General features: G+C 42.0%; 1 protein-coding gene across 1 annotated transcript in view; it reads right to left on the bottom strand.

Moving 5' to 3' along the window:
* The window catches only part of LOC115126401 (cGMP-dependent 3',5'-cyclic phosphodiesterase-like), a 233,582-nt gene extending 215,752 nt beyond the window's left edge, over positions 1–17,830 (bottom strand). The window contains exon 1 of the mRNA XM_065027226.1: positions 17,764–17,830. Coding sequence (XP_064883298.1) covers positions 17,764–17,830 — 67 coding nt within the window. The remainder of the gene's footprint in view (positions 1–17,763) is intronic.
* Positions 17,831–18,370: the final 540 nt, after the last annotated feature.

Below are 18,370 nucleotides of genomic sequence, written 5' to 3'. Positions count from 1 at the left end.
ACATATATATAAATACACATACACATATATATATATAAATACATATACACATATATATAAATACACATACACATATATATATAAATACATATATATAAATACATATACACATATAAATACATATACACATATATATAAATACATATACACATATATATAAATACACATACACATATATATAAATACATATACACATATATATAAATACACATACACATATATATAAATACACATACACATATATATAAATACATATACACATATATATAAATACATATACACATATATATAAATACATATACACATATATATAAATACATATACACATATATATAAATACATATACACATATATATAAATACATATACACATATATATAAATACATATACACATACATATAAATACATAAAGATATGATATATTTCCTATTTTACCCTCCAACTCTACCACACCTCCACCAAGTGTGGTAAACTGGTGAACAACAGCACTCTACATCCAGCTTATAAATACTATACATACTAAACATACTACATATATTTTCAATACTATATATATTTCATGGACACAGCCTATTTTACAATAGTTGTATTTTGTTTGTTTTTAGTCTAGTCATTCGGCTACCCTCAACTTGCTGATGTCGGCAGGGTAGCCTAGTGGTTAGAGTGTTGGACTAGTAACTGAAAGGTTGCAAGTTCAAACCCCTGAGCTGACAAGGTACAAATCTGTCGTTCTGCCCCTGAACAGGCAGTTAACACACTGTTCCTAGGCCATCATTGAAAATAAGAATTTGTTCTTTAACTGACTTGCCTGGTTAAATAAAGGTAAAATAAAAAAATAAAAAATATCCATCTGGTTGTGATTTCTATGAGCCATATCTGTCAAACTGTGCTCTTTCACAAAACATCTGAATCTATGTAGGTTTTACAGACACAGGATGTTTTACATTAGTTATCTTGTTGTCATTAGTTGACCAGAACTATACACTATACAACACTGACCAGAACTATACACTACAACACTGACCAGAACTATACACTACAACACTGACCAGAACTATACACTACAACACTGACCAGAACTATACACTACAACACTGACCAGAACTATATACACTACAACACTGACCAGAACTATATACACTACAACACTGACCAGAACTATACACTACAACACTGACCAGAACTATACACTACAACACTGACCAGAACTATATACACTACAACACTGACCAGAACTATACACTACAACACTGACCAGAACTATACACTACAACACTGACCAGAACTATACACTACAACACTGACCAGAACTATATACACTACAACACTGACCAGAACTATACACTACAACACTGACCAGAACTATATACATTACAACACTGACCAGAACTATAAACTACAACACTGACCAGAACTATATACACTACAACACTGACCAGAACTATACACTACAACACTGACCAGAACTATATACACTACAACACTGACCAGAACTATACACTACAACACTGACCAGAACTATACACTACAACACTGACCAGAACTATACACTACAACACTGACCAGAACTACCAGACACTACAACACTGACCAGAACTATACACTACAACACTGACCAGAACTATACACTACAACACTGACCAGAACTATATACATTACAACACTGACCAGAACTATAAACTACAACACTGACCAGAACTATATACACTACAACACTGACCAGAACTATACACAACAACACTGACCAGAACTATATACACTACAACACTGACCAGAACTATACACTACAACACTGACCAGAACTATACACTACAACACTGAATAGAACTATATACACTACAACACTGACCAGAACTATACACTACAACACTGACCAGAACTATACACTACAACACTGACCAGAACTATACACTACAACACTGACCAGAACTATATACACTACAACACTGACCAGAACTATATACACTACAACACTGACCAGAACTATACACTACAACACTGACCAGAACACTGACAACACTGACCAGAACTATACACTACAACACTGACCAGAACTATATACACTACAACACTGACCAGAACTATATACACTACAACACTGACCAGAACTATATACACTACAACACTGACCAGAACTATATACACTACAACACTGACCAGAACTATACACACTACAACACTGACCAGAACTATATACACTACAACACTGACCAGAACTATAAACTACAACACTGACCAGAACTATACACTACAACACTGACCAGAACTATATACACTACAACACTGACCAGAACTATACACAACAACACTGACCAGAACTATACACAACAACACTGACCAGAACTATATACACTACAACACTGACCAGAACTATACACAACAACACTGACCAGAACTATATACACTACAACACTGACCAGAACTATATACACTACAACACTGACCAGAACTATATACACTACAACACTGACCAGAACTATACACTACAACACTGACCAGAACTATATACACTACAACACTGACCAGAACTATACACTACAACACTGACCAGAACTATATACACTACAACACTGACCAGAACTATATACACTACAACACTGACCAGAACTATACACTACAACACTGACCAGAACTATATACACTACAACACTGACAGAACACTACAACACTGACCAGAACTATACACTACAACACTGACCAGAACTATAAACTACAACACTGACCAGAACTATACACTACAACACTGACCAGAACTATATACACTACAACACTGACCAGAACTATACACAACAACACTGACCAGAACTATACACAACAACACTGACCAGAACTATATACACTACAACACTGACCAGAACTATACACAACAACACTGACCAGAACTATATACACTACAACACTGACCAGAACTATATACACTACAACACTGACCAGAACTATACACACTACAACACTGACCAGAACTATACACTACAACACTGACCAGAACTATACACTACAACACTGACCAGAACTATACACTACAACACTGACCAGAACTATACACTACAACACTGACCAGAACTATACACTACAACACTGACCAGAACTATACACTACAACACTGACCAGAACTATACACTACAACACTGACCAGAACTATATACACTACAACACTGACCAGAACTATACACTACAACACTGACCAGAACTATACACTACAACAACAGACAACACTGACCAGAACTATACACTACAACACTGACCAGAACTATATACACTACAACACTGACCAGAACTATACACTACAACACTGACCAGAACTATACACTATACACTACAACACTGACCAGAACTATACACTACAACACTGACCAGAACTATATACACTACAACACTGACCAGAACTATACACTACAACACTGACTATATACAGAACTATACACAACAACACTGACCAGAACTATACACTACAACACTGACCAGAACTATATACACTAGAACAACACTGACCAGAACTATATACACTACAACACTGACCAGAACTATACAACACTACAACACTGACCAGAACTATACACTACAACACTGACCAGAACTATACACTACAACACTGACCAGAACTATACACTACAACACTGACCAGAACTATACACTACAACACTGACCAGAACTATACACTACAACACTGACCAGAACTATACACAACAACACTGACCAGAACTATACACAACAACACTGACCAGAACTATATACACTACAACACTGACCAGAACTATATACACTACAACACTGACCAGAACTATACACTACAACACTGACCAGAACTATACACTACAACACTGACCAGAACTATACACTACAACACTGACCAGAACTATACACTACAACACTGACCAGAACTATACACAACAACACTGACCAGAACTATACACTACAACACTGACCAGAACTATACACTACAACACTGACCAGAACTATACACAACAACACTGACCAGAACTACACTACAACACTACACTACAACACTGACCAGAACTATATACACTACAACACTGACCAGAACTATACACACTACAACACTGACCAGAACTATACACTACAACACTGACCAGAACTATACACTACAACACTGACCAGAACTATACACTACAACACTGACCAGAACTATACACAACAACACTGACCAGAACTATACACTACAACACTGACCAGAACTATACACTACAACACTGACCAGAACTATACACTACAACACTGACCAGAACTATACACTACAACACTGACCAGAACTATATACACTACAACACTGACCAGAACTATATACACTACAACACTGACCAGAACTATATACACTACAACACTGACCAGAACTATATACACTACAACACTGACCAGAACTATACACTACAACACTGACCAGAACTATATACAACAACTGACCAGAACTATACCAGAACTATACAACACTGACCAGAACTATACACTACAACACTGACCAGAACTATATACACTACAACACTGACCAGAACTATACACTACAACACTGACCAGAACTATATACACTACAACACTGACCAGAACTATACACTACAACACTGACCAGAACTATACACTACAACACTGACCAGAACTATATACACTACAACACTGACCAGAACTATACACTACAACACTGACCAGAACTATACACTACAACACTGACCAGAACTATATACACTACAACACTGACCAGAACTATACACTACAACACTGACCAGAACTATACACTACAACACTGACCAGAACTATACACAACAACACTGACCAGAACTATACACTACAACACTGACCAGAACTATACACTACAACACTGACCAGAACTATACACTACAACACTGACCAGAACTATACACTACAACACTGACCAGAACTATACACTACAACACTGACCAGAACTATATACACTACAACACTGACCAGAACTATACACACTACAACACTGACCAGAACTATACACTACAACACTGACCCGAGTATTGATCCACATCATTTGCTGATGAAAAAGGAATATTAACTGTGCAAATGTAATTAACAAGAGCTCCCTTCCTCTCTCTCACACACACACACACACACACACACACACACACACACACACACACACACACACACACACACACACACACACACACACACACACACACACACACACACACACACACACACACACACACAAAAAAGAAAAAGAAAAAAGTAATTAACTACCGAAGGAGCCAGAAGCTGATGAGAGAACTGACATAACCTGTCTGTCTGTCTGTCTGTCTGTCTGTCTGTCTGTCTGTCTGTCTGTCTGTCTGTCTGTCTGTCTGTCTGTCTGTCTGTCCTCCTGGTCCTCCAACAGTCTAACCCTGGTCCTCCAGCAGTCTAACCCTGGTCCTCCTTGTCCTCCAACAGTCTAACCCTGGTCCTCCTGGTCCTCCAACAGTCTAACCCTGGTCCTCCAGCAGTCTAACCCTGGTCCTCCTTGTCCTCCAACAGTCTAACCCTGGTCCTCCAGCAGTCTAACCCTGGTCCTCCTGGTCCTCCAGCAGTCTAACCCTGGTCATCCTGGTTCCAACAGTCTAACCCTGGTCCTCCAGCAGTCTAACCCTGGTCCTCCTGGTCCTCCAACAGTCTAACCCTGGTCCTCCAGCAGTCTAAACCTGGTCCTCCAGCAGTCTAACCCTGGTCCTCCTGGTCCTCCAACAGTCTAACCCTGGTCCTCCAGCAGTCTAACCCTGGTCCTCCAACAGTCTAACCCTGGTCCTCCTTGTCCTCCAACAGTCTAACCCTGGTCCTCCTGGTCCTCCAACAGTCTAACCCTGGTCCTCTAACAGTCTAACCCTGGTCCTCCTGGTCCTCCAACAGTCTAACCCTGGTCCTCCTGGTCCTCCAACAGTCTAACCCTGGTCCTCCAGCAGTCTAAACCTGGTCCTCCTGGTCCTCCAACAGTCTAACCCTGGTCCTCCAGCAGTCTAACCCTGGTCCTCCTGGTACACCAACAGTCTAACCCTGGTCCTCCAGCAGTCTAATCCTGGTCCTCCTGGTCCTCCAACAGTCTAACCCTGGTCCTCCAGCAGTCTAACCCTGGTCCTCCTGGTCCTCCAACAGTCTAACCCTGGTCCTCCAGCAGTCTAACCCTGGTCCTCCTGGTACACCAACAGTCTAACCCTGGTCCTCCAGCAGTCTAATCCTGGTCCTCCTGGTCCTCCAACAGTCTAACCCTGGTCCTCCAGCAGTCTAACCCTGGTCCTCCTGGTCCTCCAACAGTCTAACCCTGGTCCTCCAGCAGTCTAACCCTGGTCCTCCAGCAGTCTAACCCTTGTCCTCCTGGTCCTCCAACAGTCTAACCCTGGTCCTCCAGCAGTCTAACCCTGGTCCTCCAGCAGTCTAACCCTGGTCCTCCTGGTCCTCCAGCAGTCTAACCCTGGTCCTCCTGGCCCTCCAACAGTCTAACCCTGGTCCTCCAGCAGTCTAACCCTGGTCCTCCTGGTCCTCCAACAGTCTAACCCTGGTCCTCCTGGTCCTCCAACAGTCTAACCCTGGTCCTCCAGCAGTCTAACCCTGGTCCTCCTGGTCCTCCAACAGTCTAACCCTGGTCCTCCTGGTCCTCCAGCAGTCTAACCCTGGTCCTCCAACAGTCTAACCCTGGTCCTCCAGCAGTCTAACCCTGGTCCTCCTGTTGTCCAACAGTCTAACCCTGGTCCTCCTGTTGTCCAACAATCCAACCCTGGTCCTCCTGTTGTCCAACAGTCTAACCCTGGTCCTCCTGTTGTCCAACAGTCTAACCCTGGTCCTCATGTTTCCCCAACAGTTCAACCCTGGTCCTCCTGTTGTCCAACAGTCTAACCCTGGTCCTCATATTTCCCCAACAGTTCAACCCTGGTCCTCATGTTTCCCCAACAGTTCAACCCTGGTCCTCCATGGATTTGTTTCAATCAATATGATTGATTGATGTATTTGTGTAGTTTATTGGTGTGTGTGTTGTTGGACAGCTGCTACCCTGCAGGTATTACAGCAGTAGGTCCCAAACACAAACACAAAGAAACTACACAACTACATCAGTCAATCGATCATATCGATTGAAACAAAGCCATCAAGACTATTGTCGTATTGTTATAGCACTGCTGCAACAGCTCAAACTGAAAACGTTTTGTGGCCTCAATGCAAATTCATTTGATTGAGAAAAAACATTGGAAATGTGCATGTGCACACACACACACACACACACACGCACACACACACGCACGCACGCACGCACGCACGCACACACACACACCCACATAGCGTGACATGTGTGGATGAGAGATTTGGCTGCATTCATCATCCCTACTGGAGGGGAACAAATGAGAGAGAGTCTGAAAGAGCTGTTACACACACACACACACACACACACACACACACACACACACACACACACACACACACACACACACACACACACACACACACCTTTTGGGGATTTCTGTCCTAACACAACATGGGCAGTCAAACAACAGGAAAGCAAACACTGACACACCCTACTGCTTACAATAACAAACACACACGTGGACACAAACACACACAAACACACACACTAACATAAAAAATACAAACTCCCAATAATACAAGCTGACACAATAGAAAATCAATTGCACACTCAAACTACTAACACCAACGTTCCGTTTCCAAATACAATGCAAAATACAAGGCATACTTTCCACATGATCCAGCCATCAGCACCACAGCCCAGCTACACCATACACACACACACACACCACACACACACACACACCACACACACACACCAGACCATAGAGACTGACAGAGACAGAGAGAAAGGGGACAAGATGAGGACAGATGACTGAGAGAAACAGGACAGGATGAGGACAGACAGACAGACAGAGAAAGAGAGTAGGGACAGGAGGAGGACAGAGACAGAAACAGAGAGTAGGGACAGGAGGAGGACAGAGACAGAGTAGGGACAGGAGGAGGACAGAGACAGAGAGAAAGGGGACATGAGGAGGACAGACTGACAGAGACAGAGAGTAGGGACAGGAGGAGGACAGAGACAGAGAGTAGGGACAGGAGGAGGACAGAGACAGAGACAGAGAGTAGGGACAGGAGGAGGACAGAGACAGAGAGAAAGGGGACAGGAGGAGGACAGAAACAGAGAGAAAGGGGACAGGAGGAGGACAGAGACAGAGAGTAGGGACAGGAGGAGGACAGAGACAGAGAGAAAGGGGACAGGAGGAGGACAGAGACAGAGAGAAAGGGGACAGGAGGAGGACAGAGACAGAGAGTAGGGACAGGAGGAGGACAGAGACAGAGACAGATAGTAGGGACAGTAGGAGGACAGAGACAGAGAGTAGGGACAGTAGGAGGACAGAGACAGATAGAAAGGGGACAGGAGGAGGACAGAGACAGAGAGAAAGGGGACAGGAGGAGGACAGAGACAGAAAGTAGGGACAGAAGGAGGACAGAGACAGAGAGAAGGAATACTTACTGTGACATGAGGAGGGAAGAGGAGACACTCTGTCCTAATGAACACAGTCAACACGCCAATACTCTCTTTACTGAAATCACCCCACAGAGCACTACTGTAACAGTGTGTGTGTGTGTGTGTGTGTGTGTGTGTGTGTGTGTGTGTGTGTGTGTGTGTGTGTGTGTGTGTGTGTGTGTGTGTGTGTGTGTGTGTGTGTGTGTGTGTGTGTGTGGGTACGCGCAGGATGACATTTCCCCAGGTCATAGTTTGGTGCTTCCTTCCTGACGCAAAAACGCAATCCCGCAGGCATGCAGGCACGCGCACACACACACACACAAACACACACACACAAACACAAACACACACATCCTTCCTTTTAATATTTGGTCTAGCTGTTGTGCCACAGATTGGCAGAACGAATAAGGGTCTGAGAGATATTAAAGAGAGGTGGTATGGTAATGAGGAATCAGGGTAGGAGGAGTATGGCCATGTCAATCAACTCCTTACCTCTGATGCACACGCGCACACTCAACATACACACACACACGCACACACACACACACTCAACATAACACACACGGACAAACACACACACACGCGCACACACACAGACAAACTCACACGCGCGCGCGCACACACAAACACACACACACAACATACACACACACACGCGCACACACACAGACAAACACACACACACACACACACGAACACTGGACACAAACTAGCAATAGAGGTAATGTTGGGGAGGGCGTAACACAGCACAGCCAGGAGAGGGAGAGGGAGAGGAGGTGAAGGAGAGAAAGAAGGATAGAGAACAAGATGGAATGAGAGAAACAATAGATGAAGACGAGGGGAGGAGCAGGGGATTCTGGGCAGGATGGATTCAGAGAGAGGAAGAAAGAAACTGGTAGAGATCATTGAATCAGATTGAATCCTATTTTACATTAGAGTTGACCAACTAAATCAAAAAACGATTCTGCTTTGGAAATATTTACACGTCTATTGTATTTATTGAACTGAATTCAACTGAATTAAACTGGATTAATCTGGAATAAACTGGATTAAACTGGATTAATCTGGAATAAACTGGATTAATCTGGATTAAACTGGATTGATCTGGAATAAACTGGATTGAGATAATTATGTATAATATACACTTTGATCCAGGCGTGCATAAATGTTTTACGTGTGGGTGGTCCTGGGAATTGAACCATTTATCCAGGAGTTGCAAGCATCATGCTGTACCGACTGAGCTACAGAGGAAGGCAGAGAAAAATATAGAGAAAATAAAAAGTTCAACCATGATTAGCGTTAAGCCAAACTAATGTAGATGTACTGTGTTGGAGGGCCATTAGGGATCCCATTCTAATAGGAATATTACTGGGTTTGTATCCTCTAGGAAGAATGTGCAGTTCAAAGCATTACCCTGCCTTTAGTTTAGGAATCCCAATACCCTGCCTTTAGTTTAGAAATCACTTTACCCTGCCTTTAGTTTAGAAATCACTTTACCCTGCCTTTAGTTTCGGAATCCCAATAACCTGCCTTTAGTTTAGGAATCACATTAACCTGCCTATAGTTTAGGAATCACATTACCCTGCCTTTAGTTTAGGAATCACATTACCCTGCCTTTAGTTTAGGAATCACATTACCCTGCCTTTAGTTTAGGAATCACATTACCCTGCCTTTAGTTTAGGAATCCCATTACCCTGCCTTTAGTTTAGGAATCACATTACCCTGCCTTTAGTTCAGGAATCACATTACCCTGCCTTTAGTTCAGGAATCACATTAAAATGCCTTTAGTTTAGGAATCACGTTAAAATGTTTTTTATTTATTGATTTATTTCACCTTTATTTAACCAGGTAGGCAAGTTGAGAACAAGTTCTCATTTACAATTGCGACCTGGCCAAGATAAAGCAAAGCAGTTCGACACATACAACGACACAGAGTTACACATGGAGTAAAACAAACATACAGTCAATAATAAAGTAAAAAAAATATATATATATAATAATAATAATAATAAAAATAATAAAAAAAATAATAAACAAGTCTATATACGATGTGAGCAAATTAGGTGAGAAGGGAGGTAAAGGCAAAAAAGGCCATGGTGGCAAAGTAAATACAATATAGCAAGTAAAACACTGGAATGGTAGTTTTGCAATGGAAGAATGTGCAAAGTAGAAATAAAAATAATGGGGTGCAAAGGAGCAAAATAAATAAATTAATTAAATACAGTTGGGAAAGAGGTAGTTGTTTGGGCTAAATTATAGGTGGGCTATGTACAGGTGCAGTAATCTGTAAGATGCTCTGACAGTTGGTGCTTAAAGCTAGTGAGGGAGATAAGTGTTTCCAATTTAAGAGATTTTTGTAGTTCGTTCCAGTCATTGGCAGCAGAGAACTGGAAGGAGAGGCGGCCAAAGAAAGAATTGGTTTTGGGGGTGACTAGAGAGATATACCTGCTGGAGCGTGTGCTACAGGTGGGAGATGCTATGGTGACCAGCGAGCTGAGATAAGGGGGGACTTTACCTAGCAGGGTCTTGTAGATGACATGGAGCCAGTGGGTTTGGCGACGAGTATGAAGCGAGGGCCAGCCAACGAGAGCGTACAGGTCGCAATGGTGGGTAGTATATGGGGCTTTGGTGACAAAACGGATAGCACTGTGATAGACTGCATCCAATTTGTTGAGTAGGGTATTGGAGGCTATTTTGTAAATGACATCGCCAAAGTCGAGGATTGGTAGGATGGTCAATTTTACAAGGGTATGTTTGGCAGCATGAGTGAAGGATGCTTTGTTGCGAAATAGGAAGCCAATTCTAGATTTAACTTTGGATTGGAGATGTTTGATATGTTTGAAAATGTCTTTAGTTTAGGAATCCCAATACCCTGCCTTTAGTTTAGGAATCCCAATAACCTGCCTTTAGTTTAGGAATCCCAATAACCTGCCTTTAGTTTAGGAATCCCAATACCCTGCCTTTAGTTTAGGAATCCCAATACCCTGCCTTTAGTTTAGGAATCCCATTACCCTGCCTTTAATTTAGGAATCACATTACGCTGTCTTTAGTTTATAAATCACAGTACCCTGCCTTTAGTTTAGGAATCACAATACCCTGTCTTTAGATGGGGAAATCACATTACCCTGCCTTTTGATGGGGGAATCACATTACCCTGCCTTTAGTTTAGAAATCACATTACCCTGCCTTTTGATGGGGGAATCACATTGCCCTGCCTTTAGATTAGGAATCACATGACCCTGCCTTTAGATTAGGAATCACATGACCCTGCCTTCAGATTAGGAATCACATTACCTTGCCTTCAGATTAGGAATCACATGACCCTGCCTTCAGATTAGGAATCACATGACCCTGCCTTCAGATTAGGAATCACATGACCCTGCCTTCAGATTAGGAATCACATGACCCTGCCTTCAGATTAGGAATCACATTACCCTGCCTTCAGATTAGGAATCACATGACCTTGCCTTCAGATTAGGAATCACATCATCTTTTCCTTCAGGGCCATAATAGCTGTTGCATGACCATTCTACATTAAAACTCCTTAAGAAGATCTTGCTCCCTGACAGGCTGGTCACTAACTGGCCAGGCTGGTCACTAACTGGCCAGGCTGGTCACTAACTGGCCAGGCTTGTCACTAACTGGCCAGGCTGGTCACTAACTGGCTAGGCGGGTCACTAACTGCCCAGGCTGGTCACTAACTGCCCAGGCTGGTCATTAACTGGCCAGGCTGGTCACTAACTGGCCAGGCTGGTCACTAACTGGCCAGGCTGGTCACTAACTGACCAGGCTGGTCACTAGAAATACAGTCTATATACTGTAAATGCCATCCTCGGCGATCACCAAAAAAACAAAACAAAAAAACAATTGCACAGCACTGAGCATGAACTCAAATAAAATGTTATTGGTCACATACACATGGTTAGCAGATGTTAATGCGAGTGTAGCGAAATGATTGTGCTTCTAGCTCCGACAGTGCAGAAATATATAACAAGTAATCTAACAATTCCCAAACAACTACCTAATACACACAAATCTAAAGGGGTGAATGAGAATATGTACATATTCTAAATATATGGATGAGCGATGGCCGAGCGGCATAGGCATGTTGCAATAGATGGTATAAAATACAGCATATACATGTGATATGAGTAATGTAAGATATGTAAACATTATGGCGTTATTTAAAGTGGCATTGTTTAAAGTGACTAGTGATCCATTTATTAAAGTGGCCAGTGATTGGATCTCAATGTAGGCAGCAGCCTCTCTGAGATAGTGATGGCTGTTTAACAGTCTGATGGCCTTGAGATAGAAGCTGTTTTTCAGTCTATCGGTCCCTGCTTTGATGCACCTGTACTGACCTCGCCTTCTGGATGATAGCGGTGTGAACAGGCTATGGCTCAGGTCATTTGTTGTTGTATTTGTATGTGTATTTATTATGGATCCCCATTAGCTGCTGCCAAAGCTACTCTTCCTGGGATCCAGCAAATTTAAGGCAGTTTATACAATTTTAAAAACATTACAATACATTCACAGATTTCACACCACACTGTGTGCCCTCAGGCCCCTACTCCACCACTACCACATATCTACAGTACTAAATCCATGTGTATGTAGAGTGCGCATGTTATCGTGTGTGTGTGTGTGTGTGTGTGTGTGTGTGTGTGTGTGTGTGTGTGTGTGTGTGTGTGTGTGTGTGTGTGTGTGTGTGTGTGTGTGTGTGTGTGTGTGTGTGTGTGTGTGTGTGTGTGTGTGTGTGTGTGTGTATGCATGTCCCCTCATTTCCATAAGGTGTTTTTTTTATCTGTTTTCTAAATCAATTTTACTGCTTGTGTCAGTTACTTGATGTGGAATAGAGTTTCATGTAGTCATGGCTCTATGTAGTACTGTACGCCTCTCATAGTCTGTTCTGGACTTGGGGACTGTGAAGAGACCTCTTGTGGCATGTCTTGTGGGTTATGCATGATTGTCCAAACTGTGTGCCAGTAGTTTAGACAGACAGCTCTGTGTATTCAACATGTAAATACCTCTCATAAATAAAAGTAGTGATGAAGTCAATCTCTCCTCCACTTTCAGCCAGGAGAGATTGACATTCATATTATTAATATTAGCTCTCTGTGAACATCCAAGGACCAGTCGTGCTGCCCTGTTCTGAGCCAATTGCAATTTTCCTAATTCCTTTTTTGTGGCACCTGACCACACGACTGAACAGTAGTCAAGGTACGACAAAACTAGGGCCTGTAGGACCTGCCTTGTTGATAATGTTGTTAAAAAGGCAGAGCATTGCTTTTTATAGACAGACTTCTCCCATTCTTAGCTACAACTGCATCGATATGTTTGGACCATGACAGTTTACAATCTAGGGTTACTCCAAGCAGTTTAGTCATGTCAACTTGCTCAATTTACACATGATTTTTTACAAGATTTAGTTGAGGTTTAGGGTTCAGTGAGTGTTTTGTTCCAAATACAATGCTTTTAGTTTTAGAAATATTTAGGGATAACTTTTTCCTTTTCACCCACTCTGAAACTAACTGCAGCTCTTTGTTGAGTGTTGCAGTCATTTCAGTCACTGTAGTAGCTGACATATATCATGTTGAGTCATCCGCATACACAGACACTCTGGCTTTACTCAAAGTCAGTGGCATGTCGTTTGTAAAAAATAAAATAAAAAGCAAGGGGCCTAAACAGCTGCCCTGGGGAATTCCTGATTCTAACTGGATTATATTTGATAGTTTTCCATTAATAAAGAAAACCATCTGTGTTCTGTTAGTAAAGCAACTCTTTATCCACATTATAGCAGGGGGTGTAAAGCCATAACACATAAGTTTTTCCAGCAGCAGACTATGATCGATAATGTCAAATTCTGCATTAAAGTCTAACAAGACAGCCCTCACAATCATTTTATCATCAATTTCTCTCAGAAAGTCATTTGTGTAATTGCTGTGCTTGTTGAGTGTCCTTCCTTATATTCATGCTGAAGTTCTGTTGTCAATTTGTTTATTGTGAAATAGCATTGTATCTTGTCAAACACAATTATTTCCAGAAGTTTACTAAATGTTGGTAACAGGCTGATTGGTCAGCCATTTGAGCCAGTAAAGGGAGCTTTACAATTATTGGGTAGAGAAATGACTTTAGCTTCCCTCCAGGCCTGAGGGCACAAGCTCTCTAGTAGGCTTAAATTGAAGATGTGGCAAATAGGATTGGCAATATCGTCCGCTATTATCCTCAGCAATTTTCCATCCAGATTGTCAGACCCTGGTGGCTTGTCATTGTTGATAGACAACAATAATTGTTTCACCTCTTCCACACTGACTTTACGGGAATTCAAAAGTACAATTATTGTCTTTCATAATTTGATCCGATATACAGTGGGGCAAAAAAATATTTAGTCAGCCACCAATTGTGCAAGTTCTCCCACTTAAAAAGATGAGAGAAGCCTAATTTTCATCATAGGTACACTTCACTTTATGACAGACAAAATTAGAAAAAAAATCCAGAAAATCACATTGTAGGATTTTTAATGAATTTATTCTTTCTTTCATAGTGTAGTTTGTTTTATTTAGTTTAGTCACATGATTTCTTAATTTGCAGTACGTTTGCCTCATCCCACTCAACCACAAAAATATTCAATTCCTCATCAATCCAATGGGATTTCAAAGTTTTTATAAGCTTATTAATAACTGGAAGAAGTAGTTTCATAAACGTGTCAAGTGCAGCATCTGGTTGCTCCTCATTACACACCACAGACCAGCAGCATCTGGTTGCTCCTCATTACACACCACAGACCAGCAGCATCTGGTTGCTCCTCATTACACACCACAGACCAGCAGCTTCTGGTTGCTCCTCATTACACACCACAGACCAGCAGCATCTGGTTGCTCCTCATTACACACCACAGACCAGCAGCATCTGGTTGCTCCTCATTACACAGACCAGCAGCACAGACCAGACCAGCATCTGGTTGCTCCTCATTACACACCACAGACCAGCAGCATCTGGTTGCTCCTCATTACACACCACAGACCAGCAGCATCTGGTTGCTCCTCATTACACACCACAGACCAGCAGCATCTGGTTGCTCCTCATTACACACCACAGACCAGCAGCATCTGGTTGCTCCTCATTTACAGACCACAGCATCACAGACCAGCAGCATCTGGTTGCTCCTCATTACACACCACAGACCAGCAGCATCTGGTTGCTCCTCATTACACACCACAGACCAGCAGCATCTGGTTGCTCCTCATTACACACCACAGACCAGCAGCATCTGGTTGCTCCTCATTACACACCACAGACCAGCAGATATTCTTTACATCATCAACATATGAGTCACTTCAAAACCTCTTGTTTTGACCTCTTACACACTATATTAGGCCCAGTCTTTGTTTCTCCTTGATATGGCTACTATATTGTGACCACTGCATTCTTTCGATTTGGATACTGCTTTAAAGCAAATATCTACAGCATTAGTAAAGATGTGATCAATACATGTTGATTTTTTATTCATTTTATTTTATTTATTTCACCTTTATTTTATTTAACCAGGTAGTCTAGTTGAGAACAAGTTCTCATTTACAACTGCGACCTGGCCAAGAATAAAGCAAAGCATTTCAACAAATACAATATCATGACATTGGCCTGGGGGGTAGGTTTATGACAGTCATAAATACATCTTCCCCCCTTTTTCCTCTCTCTACCCTACTGATGTTACATTTGCAAAACCCTTGGTTAACATAGAGATTCTGGCTGGGAACATCAGAAGGTGGGGGGAAATTAACTATATTCTGGTAATCCGACCAATTGAACATATGCGGTGGTACTTAATGAATATGATGTCAGTTCGGTTGTCATCTGAGACATTCTCATCAATGATAAGATGACATAAACTCTATAGTGGAAAGTCTACACATCAGAGTTATCGGATTCACATGGAATTGTTGTTCAATTTAAATGTTTGAATATGAAATTATTCGTGATGGGATAAAATGTGATTTTAGCTTCTAAAGTGTGAGATTTGGGTTTTCATAAGGTAGGGAGGGCTCTGCTCAATCAGTGGCCCGCCCCTGTGAAGGGACATGGGCTATAACACTTTTCAAACACTCCCTCCTCTCTCTTCCTTTATAAAGCCTTGACGACGATATAATCTCCTGTTCCGAGGATGTGAGGACGACGGTCCGATGTCAGAATGGTTCAGATAATAACTACAGAACGAAGCCAACATCAGCGTAAGCTTTGGTTGCGAATGTTATGAACTTTGAACTCTTATTCACTACAGAAGTGATACCTCCTAGCCGTTGAGTTAGCAACAGCAGCTGCAAACGCAGGTTAGGAAGGAACAGACAGAGTATCCCATCTACCACACAACGATGTTACCACGACGTATCCAATTTACCAGCAGAGACATTCTTGAAAGGACAAAGGACTCGGTTGGGCAACACGGCCTTCCATCTACCACCAACCTACCGAAGCGCAGCTCAGAGTAAATATTTATTGCATTTTCCTTTTCCAAATGGACGGTAATTTAGAATGCATAAGATTGTATTTACGATAGCACAGCGTCGCCCTTTGTTCCTCAGTCTTCCAGCTCTTTCACTCAAACCCAGCCCCTTTTCTTTAGTGTAACAAGCTGTCATATCTGTTCCGCCAACTAGGGACGTTTTCCTTTATGAAGTAATTTGTTATCAAGTTATGATTAATTGTGTGTATGTGTAATTCTGTGTGATTAGTTAGGTATTTAGTAAATAAATCATTAAACCCAATTTTGTATTGCTGATTCAACTTGTTAGCCTCGGTTCGTGCAGATAACCAATAATTTACAACTTTCAGATGAGACAGAATTAAGATGACGATTAATATTGACTGCTATTGAGGTCTTTAAGAGTTTATTCGGAAGATAACAGCTCTATAAATATTATTTTGTTCGTTCGTATTTGATGCCCCGACTCTCTAGTTAATTACATTTACATGATTAGCTCAATCAGGTAATATTAAATACGGATAAATTATTTTATAGAATAGCATGTCATATTACTTAATCCGGCATAGCCAAAGATACGACAACAACAACACAGCCTCCCCCATTTCTCCTTCACTCAAATCCAGATAGCTGATGTTCTGAAAGAGCTGCAAAATCTGGACCCCTAAAAATCAGCTGGGCTAGACAATCTGGACCCCCTCTTTCTAAAATTATCTGCCACAATTGTTGCAACCCCTATTTACTAGCCTGTTCAACCTCTCTTTCGTATCGTCTGAGATTCCCAAAGATTAGAGATTAGAGTCCGGACCTCTGGCAGTCTCTATGGGGGAGCCGAAGGGTTCAATTCTTGGGCCGACTCTCTTCTCTGTATACATCAATGATGTCGCTCTTGCTGCTGGTGATGCGCTGATCCACCACTACGCAGACGACACCATTCTGTATACATCTGGCCCTTCTTTGGACACTGTGTTAACTAACCTCCAGACGAGCTTCAATGCCATTACAACTCTCCTTCCGTGGCCTCCAACTGCTCTTAAATGCAAGTAAAACTAAATGCATGCTCTTCAACCGATCGCTGCCCGCACCTGCCCGCCGTGCAGCATCACTACTCTGGATGGTTAAAATATGTGGACAACTACAAATACCTAGGTGTCTGCTTCGACTGTAAACTCTCCTTCCAGACTCACATTAAGCATCTCCAATCCAAAATTAAATCTAGAATTGGCTTCCTATTTCGCAACAAAGCATCCTTCACTCAGGCTGCCAAACATACCCTCGCAAATGTGACCATCCTACCGATCCTCGACTTCGGCGATGTCATTTACAAAATAGCCTCCAACACTCTACTCAACAATTTGGATGCAGTCTATCACAGTGCCATCCGTTTTGTCACCAAAGCCCCATATACTACCCAC

The sequence above is a fragment of the Oncorhynchus nerka genome, linkage group LG14 (assembly GCF_034236695.1).
Source record: "Oncorhynchus nerka isolate Pitt River linkage group LG14, Oner_Uvic_2.0, whole genome shotgun sequence".
Taxonomy (NCBI): Eukaryota; Metazoa; Chordata; class Actinopteri; order Salmoniformes; family Salmonidae; genus Oncorhynchus; species Oncorhynchus nerka.
Note: the sequence above shows the minus strand (reverse complement) of the source record. Positions and strands in the feature narration are given on the sequence as shown.